This window comes from Oncorhynchus nerka, linkage group LG25 (genome assembly GCF_034236695.1).
Source record: "Oncorhynchus nerka isolate Pitt River linkage group LG25, Oner_Uvic_2.0, whole genome shotgun sequence".
Taxonomy (NCBI): domain Eukaryota; kingdom Metazoa; phylum Chordata; class Actinopteri; order Salmoniformes; family Salmonidae; genus Oncorhynchus; species Oncorhynchus nerka.
The window spans coordinates 2,341,600-2,365,473 of NC_088420.1; the positions used below are offsets into that span (position 1 = coordinate 2,341,600).

Below are 23,874 nucleotides of genomic sequence, written 5' to 3' on the forward strand. Positions count from 1 at the left end.
TCCTCTGTTCCACTCCTCCTCTCCTTTTATCTAAAGGTGTTTCTTCTCCTTCATCTCCCTTAAATAAAGGTCTCTCCTTCCTCTAAAGGTGTTCCTCTCCTCTCTCCTTTCCTCTGTTCCTACCTGGTTCCTTTCCTCTGTTCCTCTCCTAGCCTCCTGGTTCCTCTGTTCCAACTAGCCTCTCCTTTTATCTAAGGTGTTCTTCTCCTTCATCTCCCTTCCTGGTTCTCCTTCCTCTGTTCCTCTCCTCCTCCTGGTTAAATCTGTTGTTCTCTAGCCTCTCCTTTCCTCTGTTCCTCTCCTCTCTCCTTTCCTCTGTTCCCTCCTCCTCTGGTTTATCTACTCCTCTTTCTCTCCTTCATCTCCCTTCCTGGTTAAATAAAGGTTTCTCAACTAGCTCTCCTTTAAATGTGAAATAAAATAATCTCCTTTCCTCTGTTCCACTCCTCCTCTCCTTTTATCTACTCCTCTTTCTTCTCCTTCATCTCCCTTCCTCGCTCTCTCCTTCCTCTGTTCCTCTCCTCTCTCCTTTCCTCTGTTCCACTCCTCCTCTCCTTTTATCTACTCTTTCTTCTCCTTCATCTCCCTTCCTCGCTCTATCCTTCCTCTGTTCCTCTCCTTTCCTCTGTTCCTCTCCTCTCTCCTTTCCTCTGTTCCTCTCCTCTCTCCTTTCCTCTGTTCCTCTCCTTTCCTCTGTTCCTCTCCTCCCTTCCTCTCTGCTCTCCTCTCTCCTTTCCTCCGTTCCTCTCCTCAATCCTTTCCTCTCTCCTTTCCTCTGTTCCTCTCCTCTCTCCTCTCCTTTCCTCTGCTCCTCTCCTCTCTCCTTTCCTCTGCTCCTCTCCTTTCCTCTGCTCCTCTCCTCTCTCCTTTCCTTCCTTCCTCTCTGCTCTCCTCTCTCCTTTCCTCTGTTCCTCTCCTCTCTCCTTTCCTTCCTTCCTCTCTGCTCTCCTCTCTCCTTTCCTCTGTTCCTCTCCTCTCTCCTTTCCTCTGTTCCTCTCCTCGCTCCTCTCCTCTCTCCTCTGTTCCTCTCCTCTCTCCTCTCCTTTCCTCTGCTCCTCTCCTTTCCTCTTTTCCTCTCCTCTCTCCTTTCCTCTGTTTCACTCTCCTTTCCTCTGTTTCACTCTGCTCTCCTCTCTCCTTTCCTTTTCTCCTTACATCTCCCCTCATGGCTCTCTCCTCTGCTCCATTCTGTGACTCATGCATCCCTACCTCACTACTGGGATTCTGCCTCTTGTCTGTCTAGGAAAGTAAACCATACACTTGTTTAAAAAAATGATAGCTTAAGCTTTTTTAAAGAGTTAGCTAACTAAGTAAAGTTGAATTGAATTCAGGCTGATTTGACGTTAGCTAGCTAAGTTAACATTACCTGACTCTTGTCTCCGCTCCCCCTTTCTCTTTCGCTGCTTTCTCTCTTTCGCTGCTTTCTCTCTTTCGCAAAAAAAATCTAACCGAAGACGGATAAATGTAGCTATCTTGTTTGCACTTGATACAATTACAAATGAACTAGCTAGCTAGCTAACTTGCTAGATTAGTAACGTTAGTTAACCATGTTCCTATCATCAACATACTTGTGGATATTGGATAGCTAATTGCCGTTACAATTGTGGCAGCAATATTATAGATGTAATTGATGTTAACCTTCAGAACTGTGTTGAACCCAGACAGATGATCTATTTACCAAGAAAAGTGAATGTGCTTTACACAATTTTATTGAAACTATGTTCGGTAGAAGTAGGAGGTTTCTTTCGGTGTGGCGGTCAATGATTCTGTTGTGGGCAGCGGCAGATTTAAATGAAGGCAGAGGAAACCCTGAGCCACCCTACTGGGGAGCCAGGTCCTGACAGGCCAATCAGATTGATGGTTTAAAGCATTGTTGTTGATTTAAATGAAGGCAGAGGAAACCCTGACCCACCCTACTGGGGAGCCAGGTCCTGACAGGCCAATCAGATTGATGGTTTAAAGCATTGTTGTTGATTTAAATGACCCTACTGGGGAGCCAGGTCCTGACAGGCCAATCAGATTGATGGTTTAAAGCATTGTTGTTGATTTAAATGAAGGCAGAGGAAACCCTGACCCACCCTACTGGGGAGCCAGGTCCTGACAGGCCAATCAGATTGATGGTTTAAAGCATTGTTGATTTAAATGAAACCCTGACCCACCCTACTGGGGAGCCATGAAGGCCAATCAGATTGATTGATGGTTTAAAGCATTGTTGTTGATTTAAATGAAGGCAGAGGAAACCCTGACTGGGGAGCCAGGTCCTGACAGGCCAATCCATTGTTGTTGATTTAAATGAAGGCAGAGGAAACTGGGGAGCCAGGTCCAGATTGATGTTTAAAGCAGGCCAATCAGCCAATTGATGGTTTAAAGCATTGTTGTTGATTTAAATGAAGGCAGAGGAAACCCTGACCCACCCTACTGGGGAGCCAGGTCCTGACAGGCCAATCAGATTGATGGTTTAAAGCATTGTTGTTGATTTAAATGAAGGCAGAGGAAACCCTGACCCTCCCTACTGGGGAGCCAGGTCCTGACAGGCCAATCAGATTGATGGTTTAAAGCATTGTTGTTGATTTAAATGAAGGCAGAGGAAACCCTGACCCACCCTACTGGGAGCCAGGTCCTGACAGGCCAATCAGATTGATGGTTTAAAGCATTGTTGTTGATTTAAATGAAGGCAGAGGAAACCCTGACCCACCCTACTGGGGAGCCAGGTCCTGACAGGCCAATCAGATTGATGGTTTAAAGCATTGTTGTTGATTTAAATGAAGGCAGAGGAAACCCTGACCCACCCTACTGGGGAGCCAGGTCCTGACAGGCCAATCAGATTGATGCATTGTTGGAAACCCTGACCCACCCTACTGGGGAGCCAGGTCCTGACAGGCCAATCAGATTGATGGTTTAAAGCATTGTTGTTGATTTAAATGAAGGCAGAGGAAACCCTGACCCACCCTACTGGGGAGCCAGGTCCTGACAGGCCAATCAGATTGTTGTTGATTCACATTTGTGCATTTTTTTCCTTCTTCATGTTGCTAAAATGCTGTCAGTTCTACTTTAAATGTAACAATGTTTCACACACAAGTTATTTTCAAAGAGATGGCTGTCAGCAGCACTGAAGTGAAAAACACAGTTCCACTCAGCAGATGATGCTCATTGGAAACTTAATTAACTTCTTGTTGAAAGTTATTCTTGAAAAGGGAGAAGCCATCAAATGAGCAACAACCATCCTCTTTGATTACATTTGCTGCAGCTGCAAAATAGCCGGTCCCACCCATTTTCCCACCCGGTCTTACCCAAGTCAAAATGTGATCGGTTGATTCCACTGTCACTCCAACATTTTGCCCTAATACAGTTGAATGGCAGATGCCTTTATCTAACTTCTGTTGGCCAATGGCTGACTTAGCTAGCTCAGTTTATCTGCCCAGAGACCAGCAAAGAAAAATCCTGATTGGATCTTTTTTTCCCTCTTCAGTGTTAACCCTTTCCTTTCCAACAAAAACTGCCGAGATTAAATCAGAACATAATTGAAAATAATAGTTAATTATAATATTATTATAATCATTGTCGTATAAATCCTTAGCCCTTTGTTGAAGGCCCAGTGGCTCTATTTTCCCCCAGCATGCCTTATTTCACTATTCTAATGTCTAAAGAACCCAGATGTTGTTCTGAAATATGAACACAGAAATACTGGACGTTTTGAACTGTTATTATGGTGCTGATTTGACAAAATTACAATTATGGTCTTGAATTGGACTCACATTTTTCTAGTCTTGGTCTTGTCTTGAACCCCTTGTCTCAGTCTTGACTCTGCCCCCCCCCCACTCCCCTCCAGTCTTCGTCTTGACTTGGACTCGATTTACGTGGTCTTGAACACAACACTTGTAACCTTTTACATCCTTGTAACCTTAACCTCTGTTAGATCAAAACATTAGGGTCCGTTAACCTGTGCTAGGTCACTGTGTTGGGTCACTGTGCTAGGTCACTGTGTTGGGTCACTGTGTTAGGTCACTGTGCTAGGTCACTGTGTTACGTCACTGTGCTAGGTCACTGTGCTAGGTCACTGTGCTAGGTCACTGTGTTAGGTCACTGTGTTAGGTCACTGTGTTAGGTCACTGTGCTAGGTCACTGTGCTAGGTCACTGTGCTAGGTCACTGTGCTAGGTCACTGTGTTAGGTCACTGTGCTAGGTCACTGTGCTAGGTCACTGTGCTAGGTCACTGTGCTAGGTCACTGTGCTAGGTCACTGTGCTAGGTCACTGTGTTAGGTCACTGTGCTAGGTCACTGTGCTAGGTCACTGTGTTAGGTCACTGTGTTAGGTCACTGTGCTAGGTCACTGTGCTAGGTCACTGTGTTAGGTCACTGTGCTAGGTCACTGTGTTAGGTCACTGTGCTAGGTCACTGTGCTAGGTCACTGTCTGACATCCCTCTGCTTCTCACTGTTGTTTTCAGGAGGAACGTTTTGCCTTCCTGGCAGAGTGGTATGACCCCAGTGCTGCTCTCCTGCGCCGCTACCAGCTGCTGTTCTACCCCAAAGATGGCTCTGTGGAGATGGTAAGCATTAGGCTAGGTAATCACACGGTCCTGTGGTGTTGGCAGGCCAGGGGCTGAGTGTGGGGAGGATACTGATATAATCACACTGTCCTGTGGTGTTGGCAGGCCAGGGGCTGATACTAATCACACGGTCCTGTGGTGTAGGCAGGCCAGGGGCTGATATAATCACACTGTCCTGTGGTGTAGGCAGGCCAGGGGCTGATATAATCCCACGGTCCTGTGGTGTTGGCAGGCCAGGGGCTGATACTAATCACACGGTCCTGTGGTGTTGGCAGGCCAGGGGCTGATATAATCCCACGGTCCTGTGGTGTTGGCAGGCCAGGGGCTGATATAATCCCACGGTCCTGTGGTGTTGGCAGGCCAGGGGCTGATATAATCCCACGGTCCTGTGGTGTTGGCAGGCCAGGGGCTGATACTAATCACACGGTCCTGTGGTGTAGGCAGGCCAGGGGCTGATACTAATCACACTGTCCTGTGGTGTAGGCAGGCCAGGGGCTGATACTAATCACACGGTCCTGTGGTGTTGGCAGGCCAGGGGCTGAGTGTGGGGAGGATGCTGATACCAATCACACGGCCCTGTGGTGTTGGCAGGCCAGGGGCTGATATAATCCCACGGTCCTGTGGTGTTGGCAGGCCAGGGGCTGATATAATCCCACGGTCCTGTGGTGTAGGCAGGCCAGGGGCTGATATAATCCCACGGTCCTGTGGTGTTGGCAGGCCAGGGGCTGATACTAATCACACGGTCCTGTGGTGTAGGCAGGCCTGCAGGTCTCTAGCTGATACCTTTACTAACAGGTATTGATCCTAGAGGTCATCTCTGATACCTTTACTAACAGGTATTGATCCTACAGGTCATCTCTGATACCCTTACTACCAGGTATTGATCCTACAGGTCATCTCTGATACCTTTACTACCAGGTATTGATCATGCAGGTCTCTAGCAGACACCTTTACTAACAGGTATTGATCCTGCACCTAGCAGACATCTCAGGTATTGATCCTGCACCTCACACCTTTACAGGTATTGATCCTGCAGGTCTCTATCTGATACCTTTACTAACAGGTATTGATCCTGCAGGTCATCTCTGATACCTTTACTCAGGTATTGATCCTGCAGGTCATCTCTACCTTTACTACCAGGTATTGATCCTGCAGGTCTCTTTATACCAGGTATTGATACAGGTCATCTCTTACTTTAACAGGTATTGATCCTGCAGGTCATCTCTGATACCTTTACTACCAGGTATTGATCCTGCAGGTATTGAGGTCATCTCTGATACCTTTACTAACAGGTATTGACCCTGCAGGTCTCTATCTGATACCTTTACAGGTATTATCCCAGGTATTGATCCTACAGGTCATCTCTGATACCTTTACTACCAGTATTGTATTGATCCTGACAGGTCATCTCTGATGACCATCTTACTACCAGGTATTGATCCTACAGGTCATCTCTGATACCTTTACTACCAGGTATTGATCCTGCAGGTCTCTAGCAGACACCTTTACTAACCAGGTATTGATCCTGCAGGTCTCTAGTCAGACACCTTTACTACCAGGTATTGATCCTGCAGGTCATCTCTGATACCTTTACCAGGTATTGATCCTGCAGGTCAGGTACCTTGATACCTGCACCAGGTATTGTCATCTCTGATACCTTTACTACCAGTATTGATCCTGCAGGTCATCTCTGATACCTTTACTACCAGGTATTGATCCTGCATTGATCAGGTATTGATCCTGCAGGTCATCTCTGATACTTTACTACCAGGTATTGATCCCAGGTCATATTGATACCTTTACTACCAGGTATTGATCCTGCAGGTCATCTCTCTCTACCAGGTATTGATCCTGATACCTTTACTACCAGGTATTGATCCTGCAGGTCATCTCTGATACCTTTACTACCAGGTATTGATCCTGCAGGTCTCATCTCTGATACCTTTACTACCAGGTATTGATCCTGCAGGTCATCTCTGATACCTTTACTACCAGGTATTGATCCTGCAGGTCTCTATCTGATACCTTTACTAACCAGGTATTGATCCTAACAGGTCATCTCTTGACACCTTTACTACCAGGTATTGATCCATCTCTGATACCTTTACTACCAGGTATTGATCCTGCAGGTCATCTCTGATACCTTTACTACCAGTTATTGATCCTGCAGGTCATCTCTGATACCTTTACTACCAGGTATTGATCCTGCAGGTCATCTCTGACACCTTTACTACCAGGTATTGATCCTGCAGGTCATCTCTGATACCTTTACTACCAGGTATTGATCCTGCAGGTCCTCATCTCTGAGGTCATCTCTTTACTACCAGGTATTGATCCTGCAGGTCTCTAGCTGATACCTTTACTACCAGGTATTGATCCTGCAGGTCTCAGGTATTGATCCTGCAGATACATTTACTACCAGGTATTGATCCTGTCATCTCTCATCTCTATTGATCAGACACCTTTACTACCAGGTATTGATCCTGCACCTCATCTCTGATACCTTTACTACCAGGTATTGATCCTGCAGGTCATCTCTGATACCTTTACTACCAGGTATTGATCCTGGAGGTCTCTATCTGATACCTTTACTAACAGGTATTGATCCAGCAGGTCATCTCTGATACCTTTACTAACAGGTATTGACCCTGCAGGTCTCTATCTGATACCTTTACTACCAGGTATTGATCCTACAGGTCATCTCTGATACCTTTACCAACAGGTATTGATCCTACAGGTCATCTCTGATACCTTTACTACCAGGTATTGATCCTGGGGGTCTCTAGCAGACACCTTTACTACCAGGTGTTGATCCTGGAGGTCATCTCTAGCTGACACCTTTACTAACAGGTATTGATCCTACAGGTCATCTCTGATACCTTTACTACCAGGTATTGATCCTACAGGTCATCTCTGATACCTTTACTACCAGGTGTTGATCCTGGAGGTCATCTCTGATACCTTTACTACCTCATCTCTAGCAGACACCTTTACTACCAGGTATTGATCCTGCAGGTCTCTAGCAGACACCTTTACTAACAGGTATTGTGTCAATATAAAACTTACACAAGACAGTTCACAGAATAGTCCATTTAAAGAAATGTAGCCAATTTGTTTACTACATTTAGCTAGCATTATATAGTCAATCCAGGGATTCTTCCCTTTGCCTCACATTCGTCAGTCTCGTCCAGATCATCATGGTATTTGTAGTTCTTTATGATAGCCACATTAGCACGTAATTAGCATTTCATTTGGGGGGGAAAAATGCAGGCTAATATATTGATAAAAGTCACCTTGTTCAAGAGATTTACACGATTATCAAAACGACACGCCAGGGTAAGTCTACACGAAACACAGACCAGGCTATCAAAACATCATGCCAGGGTAAGTCTACACGAAACATAGACCAGGCTATCAAAACGACACGCCAGGGTAAGTCTACACGAAACACAGACCAGGCTATCAAAACGACACGCCAGGGTAAGTCTACACGAAACACAGACCAGGCTATCAAAACATCACGCCAGGGTAAGTCTACACGAAACACAGACCAGGCTATCAAAACGACACGCCAGGGTAAGTCTACACGAAACACAGACCAGGCTATCAAAACGACACGCCAGGGTAAGTCTACACGAAACACAGACCAGACTATCAAAACATCACGCCAGGGTAAGTCTACACGAAACACAGACCAGGCTATCAAAACGACACGCCAGGGTAAGTCTACACGAAACACAGACCAGGCTATCAAAACGACACGCCAGGGTAAGTCTACACGAAACACAGACCAGGCTATCAAAACGACACGCCAGGGTAAGTCTACACGAAACACAGACCAGGCTATCAAAACATCACGCCAGGGTAAGTCTACACGAAACACAGACCAGGCTATCAAAACATCACGCCAGGGTAAGTCTACACGAAACACAGACCTTATTTGAAGGGTTTCTAAAATCCCCTTTGGGAAAAATGTATGGTGGAAAAAACGATTGGAACCATTTCCTTGTTTGACCACTAGGTTTTATGGGTGTTATGACTCATACTGTGGTACTCTATTGAAGAAACTATCAGCTCATGTCTCTCTGCATAAAACAAGTAATGTTTTTTTTCCTCAGTGAATGCTCAGGTCTTGAAATGCTCAGGTCTTGAAATGTTCATGTCTTGAAATGCTCAGGTCTTGAAATGCTCAGGTCTTGCAATGTTCAGGTCTTGAAATGTTCAGGTCTTGAAATGCTCAGGTCTTGAAATGTTCATGTCTTGAAATGCTCAGGTCTTGAAATGCTCAGGTCTTGAAATGCTCAGGTCTTGAAATGCTCAGGTTTTGAAATGCTCAGGTTTTGAAATGCTCAAGTTTTGAAATGCTCAGGTTTTGAAATGCTCAGGTTTTGAAATGCTCAGGTCTTGAAATGCTCAGGTCTTGAAATGCTCAGGTCTTGAAATGCTCAGGTCTTGAAATGCTCAGGTCTTGAAATGCTCAGGTTTTGTGTTTTCTTTTATTAGGGACCTGCTAGAAATGTTATTTTGTTTTCTTTCCAGTTTGATGTGAAGAACCAGCGTACCTTCCTGAGGCGGACCAAATACGATGAGCTTCACCAGGAGGACCTGTTTGTTGGAAACCGCGTGAACGTGTTCTCCCGCCAACTCGACCTGATTGGATATGGAGACCAGTATACAGGAAACAAGCTCGGCAGCAAGAAAGAGAGGTATGTATGTATGTTGCTGTGGTGGTGCAACATCTCTGTAGAACGTCCTCACATCAGCAAGGGGCCTGATGAGCTGAGCATAATCAATGGGACTTGCAAAGCAAACAGTCTTCGACATACTTCTTCTTCTCTGGAACCCTCCTCCTACACCGTTTAAGATAGAAACGCCATTCAAACTTTAAAACGTGCAGATGGATACAGAATTTTGTTTGTCTGCAACTTTTTTTTATAATATCTTTTATACTTTTGAAGTGATGTATAAATATATATTTTTTGTCCTCTATCCGCTTACATGACATTTCCTTTAAGATTTCAAAAAGGCCTCATTGTGACATCGCCACATCCAACTCCCGTTCACTGTAAATGCAACAATGCAACTCTTGACACAAATCAACTACTTTTTGACCGCTTTGGAACAACAGACAAAACGTTATAGCATTCACTAATCTACTACTCAAATCTGGCGTTTTGATCAAAATCATATTCTGATGAAAAGTTACAGCTTTTTTTAGTGACCACATCAACAACATTTTCTGTCATTTAAAAAAAATTATTTGCAAACAACTTACCGTTTTAAGTACTACCCAAAAGAGTTTTATCAAAATGTTAGAGGGTATGAAATCTTCTTCTATTCAAATCTGTTTGCGGATCCAAAATATCCACTCCGGATCTATACTGAACAAAAATAAAGTGTTGGTCCCATGTTTCATGAGCTGAAATAAATGTTTTCAGAAATTTTCCGTACACAACATAAAAGCTTATTTCTCTCAAATGTTGTGCACAAATTTAAGATCCCTGTTAGTGAGCATTTTATGTTTTGTCAAGATTACCCATCCACCTGACAGGTGGGGTATATGAAGATGCTGATTAAACAGCGTGATCATTACACAGTGATTATTACACAGATGCACCTTGTGCTGGGGGTAATAAAAGGCCACTCTAAAATGTGCAGTTTTGTCACACAACACAATGCCACAGATATCTCAAGTTTTGAGGGAGCGTGCAATTGGCATTGTCGTTGTAGAGAATTTGGCAATATGTCCAACCGGCCTCACCACCACAGACCACATGTAACCACACCAGCCCAGGACCTCCACATCCGGCTTCTTTGTCTGTGGCATCGTCTGGGGGGGGGGGCATGGCTGCCCCCCTGCCCAGTCATGTGAAATCCATAGATTAGGGCCTAATGAATTGTAACTTGTTGCCCTTATATTTGTATTCAGTGTAAGGATTGATTGAATATGTCCGTAGATGTTTGAGTAATCCTTCAACTGCTCTCTTTCCAGCTGTAGTAACGGCATGTCAGAAGTTAGCAGATTAACAACAGCTGCAAATTCCTATGAAACTACATCATGTTTTGAATCTAGTAAAGACGTTTTGTGGGTCAGAGTGCAGTATTTATTTAGTATTTAAGCACAAACGTACTGAATATTTTTGCTTGTTTCTCACACTTCTTTAAGCCATATAAGGGAGCAGTGTTGCTAGGTTAATGGGATTCTAATTCAAGACTCCAATTTCATATTCACCACCTTTAAAAATAAATGGTTGACTCTGTCAGGGAACTGGCACAAAGATTTTCAAACAAGACCACAGTTATCACTCCCATGGATAATAATAAACCAATATTCTGAATTCCTGTACATCTAGTTAATCTGTCCATCAAGATTATGGGTCCCACAAGGGTCAATATTAGGCCCCCTTCTGTTTACCATCTATATAAATTATCTCCCACTTGCTTTCCCACAAGTTAACATGCAGACGATACAATTCTGTATGTGCACAACAAAACAAAAAATAGACAACTAGTTGTTAACAAGTTAACTGAAGCTATGGTACATGTTCCTAAATGAATGACTAATTCTTGCCTGTATTTAAATATTGACAAGACTGTTTGTATGTACTTCTCTAAGAAATCCTTTGATTCTTCACAACCAGTTGTTCTTGTTAATAGAGGATAATCTGAACGCTGTGTCTAACTTCATGTTGGACTCCCAACTTGACATTTTCAGAAACACGTGAAGAAGGTGGTTAAACATGGTAAAGTTTGGATTATCCAACTTTAGGTTTATCAGACCTTTCCTTCCTCTGGATGCCGCCAAACTATATATCTTCTCGCAGCTGAGATATTGCCTGGTTGTGAGAGATGTGATGTACTGAACACTAAAACCCAGGTTTTCAATCCACATGGCACACAATGTACAAAGCATGTCTCTCTCTCTCTCTCTCTCTCTCTCTCTCTCTCTCTCTCTCTCTCTCTCTCTCTCTCTTCCCTTGTTTTCCTGTAGAACTCTTGCTATGATAAAACCAGATGCAGTCAACAAGATGGGAGACATTCTACAGATGATCAATGACGCCAACCTGATCCTAACCAAAGCCAAAATGACAAAGCTGACGTGGTAAAGGTCAAAGTTATTATTTCAGCTGAGAGACGCAGGTGACTGTCTAGGTGGGGCTGATGATTATTGCATTGGCAATAAGCTCAGTTACATATGGCTGTAGTCTGTAATGTGTCCAGTGTTAATGACAGGGTTTGTTGTCAGATGTCCTCCCAGGCCTGGGGCTGCTGGGCTACTATTTATAGAGCTGCACCCACTCAGAGATGTGTTTTAAAGTGAAAGAACAAAAGCTTTCTTTTTCTCAATTCATAACTCCATGTCTCCTTTGCCCGGAAGGTCAGTCTGAGGTAAAGCTACATTAGTATGAAAAGAGCTAAGTTCCAGCATTCCACGACTATCTTTCCGTTGCTGAGGGTGCCAGTGAAGGACAATAGAGTGAGAGATGAGAATATACCATTTTGAGAGAAATGTGATATGTGCCAGACAGCTCGTTCTGCCAAGTGCCAAAGTTCCTCCCATTCAAAGGTAGGGGGTGGGCTTGATTATTCACACATATGGCGTGCCAGGGGACCTGGGCTGTGTTATTACCTGTTGTCAACATATGGCGTGCCAGGGGACCTGGGCTGTGTTATTACCTGTTAACATATGGCGTGCCAGGGGACCTGGGCTGTGTTATTACCTGTTGTCAACATATGGCGTGCCAGGGGACCTGGGCTGTGTTATTACCTGTTGTTAACATATGGCGTGCCAGGGGACCTGGGCTGTGTTATTACCTGTTGTCAACATATGGCGTGCCAGGGGACTTGGGCTGTGTTATTACCTGTTGTCAACATATGGCGTGCCAGGGGACCTGGGCTGTGTTATTACCTGTTGTTAACATATGGCGTGCCAGGGGACCTGGGATGTGTTATTACCTGTTAACATATGGCGCGCCAGGGACCTGGGCTGTGTTATTACCTGTTAACATATGGCGTGCCAGGGCACCTGGGCTGTGTTATTACCTGTTGTCAACATATGGCGTGCCAGGGGACCTGGGCTGTGTTATTACCTGTTGTTAACATATGGCGTGCCAGGGGACCTGGGATGTGTTATTACCTGTTAACATATGGCGCGCCAGGGGACCTGGGCTGTGTTATTACCTGTTAACATATGGCGTGCCAGGGGGCCTGGGCTGTTATTACCTGTTGTCTACATATGGCGCGCCAAGGTACCTGGGCTGTGTTATTACCTGTTAACATATGGCATGCCAGGGGACCTGGGCTGTGTTATTACCTGTTAACATATGGCGTGCCAGGGGACTTGGGCTGTGTTATTACCTGTTAACATATGGCGTGCCAGGGGACCTGGGCTGTGTTATTACCTGTTGTCAACATATGGCGTGCCAGGGGACCTGGGCTGTGTTATTACCTGTTGTCAACATATGGCGTGCCAGGGGACCTGGGCTGTGTTATTACCTGTTGTCAACATATGACGCGCCAGGGTACCTGGGCTGTGTTATTACCTGTTAACATATGGCGTGCCAGGGGACCTGGGCTGTGTTTTTACCTGCAGTCAACATATGGCGTGCCAGGGGACTTGGGCTGTGTTATTACCTGTTGTCAACATATGGCGCGCCAGGGTACCTGGGCTGTGTTATTACCTGTTAACATATGGCGTGCCAGGGGACCTGGGCTGTGTTATTACCTGTTGTCAACATATGGCGTGCCAGGGGACCTGGGCTGTGTTGTTACCTGTTGTCAACATATGGCGTGCCAGGGGACCTGGGCTGTGTTATTACCTGTTGTCAACATATGGCGTGCCAGGGGACCTGGGCTGTGTTATTACCTGTTGTCTACATATGGCGTGCCAGGGGACCTGGGCTGTGTTATTACCTGTTGTTAAATCAAATCAAATTTATTTATATAGCCCTTCGTACATCAGCTGATATCTCAAAGTGCTGTACAGAAACCCAGCCTAAAACCCCAAACAGCAAACAATGCAGGTGTAAAAGCACGGTGGCTAGGAAAAACTCCCTAGAAAGGCCAAAACCTAGGAAGAAACCTAGAGAGGAACCAGGCTATGTGGGGTGGCCAGTCCTCTTCTGGCTGTGCCGGGTAGAGATTATAACAGAACATGACCAAGATGTTCAAATGTTCATAAATGACCAGCATGGTCGAATAATAATAAGGCAGAACAGTTGAAACTGGAGCAGCAGCACAGTCAGGTGGACTGGGGACAGCAAGGAGTCATCATGTCAGGTAGTCCTGGGGCACGGTCCTAGGGCTCAGGTCCTCCGAGAGAGAGAGAAAGAAAGAGAGAATTAGAGAGAGCATATGTGGGGTGGCCAGTCCTCTTCTGGCTGTGCCGGGTGGAGATTATAACAGAACGTGGCCAAGATGTTCAAATGTTCATAAATGACCAGCATGGTTGAATAATAGTAAGGCAGAACAGTTAACATATGGCATGCCAGGGCACCTGGGCTGTGTTATTACCTGTTAACATATGGCGTGCCAGGGGACCTGGGCTGTGTTATTACCTGTTGTCAACATATGGCGTGCCAGGGGACCTGGGCTGTGTTATTACCTGTTGTCAACATATGGCATGCCAGGGGACCTGGGCTGTGTTATTACCTGTTGTCAACATATGGCGTGCCAGGGGACCTGGGCTGTGTTATTACCTGTTGTCAACATATGGCGTGCCAGGGGACCTGGGCTGTGTTGTTACCTGTTGTCAACATATGGCGTGCCAGGGGACCTGGGATGTGTTATTACCTGTTAACATATGGCGCGCCAGGGGACCTGGGCTGTGTTATTACCTGTTAACATATGGCGTGCCAGGGGGCCTGGGCTGTTATTACCTGTTGTCTACATATGGCGCGCCAGGGTACCTGGGCTGTGTTATTACCTGTTGTCTACATATGGCATGCCAGGGGACCTGGGCTGTGTTATTACCTGTTGTCAACATATGGCGTGCCAGGGGACCTGGGCTGTGTTATTACCTGTTGTCAACATATGGCGTGCCAGGGGACCTGGGCTGTGTTATTACCTGTTAACATATGGCGTGCCATGGGACCTGGGCTGTGTTATTACCTGTTGTCAACATATGGCGTGCCAGGGGACCTGGGCTGTGTTATTACCTGTTGTTAACATATGGCGTGCCAGGGGACCTGGGCTGTGTTATTACCTGTTGTCAACATATGGCGTGCCAGGGGACTTGGGCTGTGTTATTACCTGTTGTCAACATATGGCGTGCCAGGGGACCTGGGCTGTGTTATTACCTGTTGTTAACATATGGCGTGCCAGGGGACCTGGGATGTGTTATTACCTGTTAACATATGGCGCGCCAGGGGACCTGGGCTGTGTTATTACCTGTTAACATATGGCGTGCCAGGGCACCTGGGCTGTGTTATTACCTGTTGTCAACATATGGCGTGCCAGGGGACCTGGGCTGTGTTATTACCTGTTGTTAACATATGGCGTGCCAGGGGACCTGGGATGTGTTATTACCTGTTAACATATGGCGCGCCAGGGGACCTGGGCTGTGTTATTACCTGTTAACATATGGCGTGCCAGGGGGCCTGGGCTGTTATTACCTGTTGTCTACATATGGCGCGCCAAGGTACCTGGGCTGTGTTATTACCTGTTAACATATGGCATGCCAGGGGACCTGGGCTGTGTTATTACCTGTTAACATATGGCGTGCCAGGGGACTTGGGCTGTGTTATTACCTGTTAACATATGGCGTGCCAGGGGACCTGGGCTGTGTTATTACCTGTTGTCAACATATGGCGTGCCAGGGGACCTGGGCTGTGTTATTACCTGTTGTCAACATATGGCGTGCCAGGGGACCTGGGCTGTGTTATTACCTGTTGTCAACATATGGCGCGCCAGGGTACCTGGGCTGTGTTATTACCTGTTAACATATGGCGTGCCAGGGGACCTGGGCTGTGTTTTTACCTGCAGTCAACATATGGCGTGCCAGGGGACTTGGGCTGTGTTATTACCTGTTGTCAACATATGGCGTGCCAGGGGACCTGGGCTGTGTTATTACCTGTTGTCAACATATGGCGTGCCAGGGGACCTGGGCTGTGTTATTACCTGTTGTCAACATATGGCGCGCCAGGGTACCTGGGCTGTGTTATTACCTGTTAACATATGGCGTGCCAGGGGACCTGGGCTGTGTTTTTACCTGCAGTCAACATATGGCGTGCCAGGGACTTGGGCTGTGTTATTACCTGTTGTCAACATATGGCGTGCCAGGGACCTGGGCTGTGTTATTACCTGTTGTCAACATATGGCGTGCCAGGGGACCTGGGCTGTGTTATTACCTGTTGTCAACATATGGCGTGCCAGGGGACCTGGGCTGTGTTATTACCTGTTGTCAACATATGGCTTGCCAGGGGACCTGGGCTGTGTTATTACCTGTTGTCAACATATGGCGTGCCAGGGGACCTGGGCTGTGTTATTACCTGTTGTCAACATATGGCGTGCCAGGGGACCTGGGCTGTGTTATTACCTGTTGTTAACATATGGCGTGCCAGGGGACCTGGGCTGTGTTATTACCTGTTGTCAACATGCGTGCCAGGGGACCTGGGCTGTGTTATTACCTGTTGTTAACATATGGCGTGCCAGGGGACCTGGGCTGTGTTATTACCTGTTGTTAACATATGGCGTGCCAGGGGACCTGGGCTGTGTTATTACCTGTTGTCAACATGCGTGCCAGGGGACCTGGGCTGTGTTATTACCTGTTGTCAACATATGGCGTGCCAGGGGACCTGGGCTGTGTTATTACCTGCAGTCAACATATGGCGTGCCAGGGGACTTAGGCTGTGTTATTACCTGTTGTCAACATATGGCGTGCCAGGGGACCTGGGCTGTGTTATTACCTGTTGTCAACATATGGCGTGCCAGGGGACCTGGGCTGTGTTATTACCTGTTGTCAACATATGGCGTGCCAGGGACCTGGGCTGTGTTATTACCTGTTGTCAACATATGGCGTGCCAGGGGACCTGGGCTGTGTTATTACCTGTTGTCAACATATGGCGTGCCAGGGGACCTGGGCTGTGTTATTACCTGTTGTCAACATATGGCGTGCCAGGGGACCTGGGCTGTGTTATTACCTGTTGTCAACATATGGCTTGCCAGGGGACCTGGGCTGTGTTATTACCTGTTGTCAACATATGGCGTGCCAGGGGACCTGGGCTGTGTTATTACCTGTTGTTAACATATGGCGTGCCAGGGGACCTGGGCTGTGTTATTACCTGTTGTCAACATGGCGTGCCAGGGGACCTGGGCTGTGTTATTACCTGTTGTTAACATATGGCGTGCCAGGGGACCTGGGATGTGTTATTACCTGTTGTCAACATATGGCGTGCCAGGGGACCTGGGCTGTGTTATTACCTGTTGTTAACATATGGCGTGCCAGGGGACCTGGGCTGTGTTATTACCTGTTGTCAACATATGTCGTACCAGGGGACCTGGGCTGTGTTATTACCTGTTAACATATGGCGTGCCAGGGGACTTGGGCTGTGTTATTACCTGTTAACATATGGCGTGCCAGGGGACCTGGGCTGTGTTATTACCTGTTGTCAACATATGGCGTGCCAGGGGACCTGGGCTGTGTTATTACCTGTTGTCAACATATGGCGTGCCAGGGGACCTGGGCTGTGTTATTACCTGTTGTCAACATATGGCGCGCCAGGGTACCTGGGCTGTGTTATTACCTGTTAACATATGGCGTGCCATGGGACCTGGGCTGTGTTTTTACCTGCAGTCAACATATGGCGTGCCAGGGGACTTGGGCTGTGTTATTACCTGTTGTCAACATATGGCGTGCCAGGGGACCTGGGCTGTGTTATTACCTGTTGTCAACATATGGCGTGCCAGGGGACCTGGGCTGTGTTATTACCTGTTGTCAACATATGGCTTGCCAGGGGACCTGGGCTGTGTTATTACCTGTTGTCAACATATGGCGTGCCAGGGGACCTGGGCTGTGTTATTACCTGTTGTCAACATATGGCGTGCCAGGGGACCTGGGCTGTGTTATTACCTGTTGTTAACATATGGCGTGCCAGGGGACCTGGGCTGTGTTATTACCTGTTGTCAACATGCGTGCCAGGGGACCTGGGCTGTGTTATTACCTGTTGTTAACATATGGCGTGCCAGGGGACCTGGGATGTGTTATTACCTGTTAACATATGGCGCGCCAGGGGACCTGGGCTGTGTTATTACCTGTTGTCAACATATGGCGTGCCAGGGGACCTGGGCTGTGTTATTACCTGTTGTTAACATATGGCATGCCAGGGGACCTGGGCTGTGTTATTACCTGTTGTCAACATATGGCGTACCAGGGGACCTGGGCTGTGTTATTACCTTTTGTCAACATATGGCATGCCAGGGCACCTGGGCTGTGTTATTACCTGTTGTCAACATATGGCGTGCCAGGGGACCTGGGCTGTGTTATTACCTGCAGTCAACATATGGCGTGCCAGGGGACTTAGGCTGTGTTATTACCTGTTGTCAACATATGGCGTGCCAGGGGACCTGGGCTGTGTTATTACCTGTTGTCAACATATGGCGTGCCAGGGGACCTGGGCTGTGTTATTACCTGTTGTCAACATATGGCGTGCCAGGGGACCTGGGCTGTGTTATTACCTGTTGTCAACATATGGCGTGCCAGGGGACCTGGGCTGTGTTATTACCTGTTGTCAACATATGGCGTGCCAGGGGACCTGGGCTGTGTTATTACCTGTTGTCAACATATGGCTTGCCAGGGGACCTGGGCTGTGTTATTACCTGTTGTCAACATATGGCGTGCCAGGGGACCTGGGCTGTGTTATTACCTGTTGTTAACATATGGCGTGCCAGGGGACCTGGGCTGTGTTATTACCTGTTGTCAACATGGCGTGCCAGGGGACCTGGGCTGTGTTATTACCTGTTGTTAACATATGGCGTGCCAGGGGACCTGGGATGTGTTATTACCTGTTGTCAACATATGGCGTGCCAGGGGACCTGGGCTGTGTTATTACCTGTTGTTAACATATGGCGTGCCAGGGGACCTGGGCTGTGTTATTACCTGTTGTCAACATATGTCGTACCAGGGGACCTGGGCTGTGTTATTACCTGTTGTCAACATATGGCGTGCCAGGGGACCTGGGCTGTGTTATTACCTGTTGTCAACATATGGCGTGCCAGGGGACCTGGGCTGTGTTATTACCTGCAGTCAACATATGGCGTGCCAGGGGACCTGGGCTGTGTTATTACCTGTTGTCAACATATGGCGTGCCAGGCGACCTGGGCTGTGTTATTACCTGCAGTCAACATATGGCGTGCCAGGGGACCTGGGCTGTCTTATTACCTGTTGTCAACATATGGCGTGCCAGGGGACTTGGGCTGTGTTATTACCTGTTGTCAACATATGGCGTGCCAGGGGACCTGGGCTGTGTTATTACCTGTTGTCAACATATGGCGTGCCAGGGGGCCTGGGCTGTTATTACCTGTTGTCTACATATGGCGCGCCAAGGTACCTGGGCTGTGTTATTACCTGTTAACATATGGCATGCCAGGGGACCTGGGCTGTGTTATTACCTGTTAACATATGGCGTGCCAGGGGACTTGGGCTGTGTTATTACCTGTTAACATATGGCGTGCCAGGGGACCTGGGCTGTGTTATTACCTGTTGTCAACATATGGCGTGCCAGGGGACCTGGGCTGTGTTATTACCTGTTGTCAACATATGGCGTGCCAGGGGACCTGGGCTGTGTTATTACCTGTTGTCAACATATGGCGCGCCAGGGTACCTGGGCTGTGTTATTACCTGTTAACATATGGCGTGCCAGGGTACCTGGGCTTTGTTAATACCTGTTAACATATGGCGTGCCAGGGGACCTGGGCTGTGTTTTTACCTGCAGTCAACATATGGCGTGCCAGGGGACTTGGGCTGTGTTATTACCTGTTTTCAACATATGGCGTGCCAGGGGACCTGGGCTGTGTTATTACCTGTTGTCAACATATGGCGTGCCAGGGGACCTGGGCTGTGTTATTACCTGTTGTCAACATATGGCGTGCCAGGGGACCTGGGCTGTGTTATTACCTGTTGTCAACATATGGCTTGCCAGGGGACCTGGGCTGTGTTATTACCTGTTGTCAACATATGGCGTGCCAGGGGACCTGGGCTGTGTTATTACCTGTTGTCAACATATGGCGTGCCAGGGGACCTGGGCTGTGTTATTACCTGTTGTTAACATATGGCGTGCCAGGGGACCTGGGCTGTGTTATTACCTGTTGTCAACATGCGTGCCAGGGGACCTGGGCTGTGTTATTACCTGTTGTTAACATATGGCGTGCCAGGGGACCTGGGCTGTGTTATTACCTGTTGTCAACATATGGCGTGCCAGGGGACCTGGGCTGTGTTATTACCTGTTGTTAACATATGGCATGCCAGGGGACCTGGGCTGTGTTATTACCTGTTGTTAACATATGGCATGCCAGGGGACCTGGGCTGTGTTATTACCTGTTGTCAACATATGGCGTACCAGGGGACCTGGGCTGTGTTATTACCTTTTGTCAACATATGGCATGCCAGGGCACCTGGGCTGTGTTATTACCTGTTGTCAACATATGGCGTGCCAGGGGACCTGGGCTGTGTTATTACCTGCAGTCAACATATGGCGTGCCAGGGGACTTAGGCTGTGTTATTACCTGTTGTCAACATATGGCGTGCCAGGGGACCTGGGCTGTGTTATTACCTGTTGTCAACATATGGCGTGCCAGGGGACCTGGGCTGTGTTATTACCTGTTGTCAACATATGGCGTGCCAGGGGACCTGGGCTGTGTTATTACCTGTTGTCAACATATGGCGTGCCAGGGGACCTGGGCTGTGTTATTACCTGTTGTCAACATATGGCGTGCCAGGGACCTGGGCTGTGTTATTACCTGTTGTCAACATATGGCTTGCCAGGGGACCTGGGCTGTGTTATTACCTGTTGTCAACATATGGCGTGCCAGGGGACCTGGGCTGTGTTATTACCTGTTGTTAACATATGGCGTGCCAGGGGACCTGGGCTGTGTTATTACCTGTTGTCAACATGGCGTGCCAGGGGACCTGGGCTGTGTTATTACCTGTTGTTAACATATGGCGTGCCAGGGGACCTGGGATGTGTTATTACCTGTTGTCAACATATGGCGTGCCAGGGGACCTGGGCTGTGTTATTACCTGTTGTTAACATATGGCGTGCCAGGGGACCTGGGCTGTGTTATTACCTGTTGTCAACATATGTCGTACCAGGGGACCTGGGCTGTGTTATTACCTGTTGTCAACATATGGCGTGCCAGGCGACCTGGGCTGTGTTATTACCTGCAGTCAACATATGGCGTGCCAGGGGACCTGGGCTGTCTTATTACCTGTTGTCAACATATGGCGTGCCAGGGGACTTGGGCTGTGTTATTACCTGTTGTCAACATATGGCGTGCCAGGGGACCTGGGCTGTGTTAATACCTGTTGTCAACATATGGCGTGCCAGGGGGCCTGGGCTGTTATTACCTGTTGTCTACATATGGCGCGCCAAGGTACCTGGGCTGTGTTATTACCTGTTAACATATGGCATGCCAGGGGACCTGGGCTGTGTTATTACCTGTTAACATATGGCGTGCCAGGGGACTTGGGCTGTGTTATTACCTGTTAACATATGGCGTGCCAGGGGACCTGGGCTGTGTTATTACCTGTTGTCAACATATGGCGTGCCAGGGGACCTGGGCTGTGTTATTACCTGTTGTCAACATATGGCGCGCCAGGGTACCTGGGCTGTGTTATTACCTGTTAACATATGGCGTGCCAGGGGACCTGGGCTGTGTTTTTACCTGCAGTCAACATATGGCGTGCCAGGGGACTTGGGCTGTGTTATTACCTGTTGTCAACATATGGCGTGCCAGGGGACCTGGGCTGTGTTATTACCTGTTGTCAACATATGGCGTGCCAGGGGACCTGGGCTGTGTTATTACCTGTTGTCAACATATGGCTTGTCAGGGGACCTGGGCTGTGTTATTACCTGTTGTCAACATATGGCGTGCCAGGGGACCTGGGCTGTGTTATTACCTGTTGTCAACATATGGCGTGCCAGGGGACCTGGGCTGTGTTATTACCTGTTGTTAACATATGGCGTGCCAGGGGACCTGGGCTGTGTTATTACCTGTTGTCAACATGCGTGCCAGGGGACCTGGGCTGTGTTATTACCTGTTGTTAACATATGGCGTGCCAGGGGACCTGAGATGTGTTATTACCTGTTAACATATGGCGCGCCAGGGGACCTGGGCTGTGTTATTACCTGTTGTCAACATATGGTGTGCCAGGGGACCTGGGCTGTGTTATTACCTGTTGTTAACATATGGCATGCCAGGGGACCTGGGCTGTGTTATTACCTGTTGTCAACATATGGCGTACCAGGGGACCTGGGCTGTGTTATTACCTGTTGTCAACATATGGCGTGCCAGGGGACCTGGGCTGTGTTATTACCTGTTAACATATGGCGTGCCAGGGGCCTGGGCTGTTATTACCTGTTGTCTACATATGGCGCGCCAAGGTACCTGGGCTGTGTTATTACCTGTTAACATATGGCATGCCAGGGGACCTGGGCTGTGTTATTACCTGTTAACATATGGCGTGCCAGGGACTTGGGCTGTGTTATTACCTGTTAACATATGGCGTGCCAGGGGACCTGGGCTGTGTTATTACCTGTTGTCAACATATGGCGTGCCAGGGGACTTGGGCTGTGTTATTACCTGTTGTCAACATATGGCGCGCCAGGGTACCTGGGCTGTGTTATTACCTGTTAACATATGGCATGCCAGGGGACCTGGGCTGTGTTATTACCTGTTGTCAACATATGGCGTGCCAGGGGACCTGGGCTGTGTTATTACCTGTTGTCAACATATGGCGTGCCAGGGGACCTGGGCTGTGTTATTACCTGTTGTCAACATATGGCGTGCCAGGGGACCTGGGCTGTGTTATTACCTGCAGTCAACATATGGCGTGCCAGGGGACCTGGGCTGTGTTATTACCTGTTGTCAACATATGGCGTGCCAGGCGACCTGGGCTGTGTTATTACCTGCAGTCAACATATGGCGTGCCAGGGGACCTGGGCTGTCTTATTACCTGTTGTCAACATATGGCGTGCCAGGGGACTTGGGCTGTGTTATTACCTGTTGTCAACATATGGCGTGCCAGGGGACCTGGGCTGTGTTATTACCTGTTGTCAACATATGGCGTGCCAGGGGGCCTGGGCTGTTATTACCTGTTGTCTACATATGGCGCGCCAAGGTACCTGGGCTGTGTTATTACCTGTTAACATATGGCGTGCCAGGGGACCTGGGCTGTGTTATTACCTGTTGTCAACATATGGCGTGCCAGGGGACCTGGGCTGTGTTATTACCTGTTGTCAACATATGGCGCGCCAGGGTACCTGGGCTGTGTTATTACCTGTTAACATATGGCGTGCCAGGGGACCTGGGCTGTGTTTTTACCTGCAGTCAACATATGGCGTGCCAGGGGACTTGGGCTGTGTTATTACCTGTTGTCAACATATGGCGTGCCAGGGGACCTGGGCTGTGTTATTACCTGTTGTCAACATATGGCGTGCCAGGGGACCTGGGCTGTGTTATTACCTGTTGTCAACATATGGCTTGCCAGGGGACCTGGGCTGTGTTATTACCTGTTGTTAACATATGGCATGCCAGGGGACCTGGGCTGTGTTATTACCTGTTGTCAACATATGGCGTACCAGGGGACCTGGGCTGTGTTATTACCTGTTGTCAACATATGGCGTGCCAGGGGACCTGGGCTGTGTTATTACCTGTTAACATATGGCGTGCCAGGGGGCCTGGGCTGTTATTACCTGTTGTCTACATATGGCGCGCCAAGGTACCTGGGCTGTGTTATTACCTGTTAACATATGGCATGCCAGGGGACCTGGGCTGTGTTATTACCTGTTAACATATTGTCAGGGGACTTGGGCTGTGTTATTACCTGTTAACATATGGCGTGCCAGGGACCTGGGCTGTGTTATTACCTGTTGTCAACATATGGCGTGCCAGGGGACTTGGGCTGTGTTATTACCTGTTGTCAACATATGCGCGCCAGGTACCTGGGCTGTGTTATTACCTGTTAACATATGGCATGCCAGGGACCTGGGCTGTGTTATTACCTGTTGTCAACATATGGCGTGCCAGGGGACCTGGGCTGTGTTATTACCTGTTGTCAACATATGGCGTGCCAGGGGACCTGGGCTGTGTTATTACCTGTTGTCAACATAT

At 48.0% G+C, this 23,874-nt stretch overlaps 1 protein-coding gene across 5 annotated transcripts in view; it reads left to right on the forward strand.

The window, feature by feature from the left end:
- The window catches only part of nme7 (NME/NM23 family member 7), a 241,436-nt gene that overhangs the window by 8,186 nt on the left and 209,376 nt on the right, over window positions 1-23,874 (forward strand). For 4 of the 5 annotated variants that reach the window (XM_065009467.1, XM_065009469.1, XM_065009468.1 and 1 more), the window contains exons 2-4: window positions 4,447-4,548; window positions 9,088-9,254; window positions 11,540-11,650. In XM_065009467.1, coding sequence (XP_064865539.1) covers window positions 4,447-4,548; window positions 9,088-9,254; window positions 11,540-11,650 — 380 coding nt within the window. The remainder of the gene's footprint in view (window positions 1-4,446; window positions 4,549-9,087; window positions 9,255-11,539; window positions 11,651-23,874) is intronic. The other variant, XM_065009471.1, reaches the window with a different exon arrangement.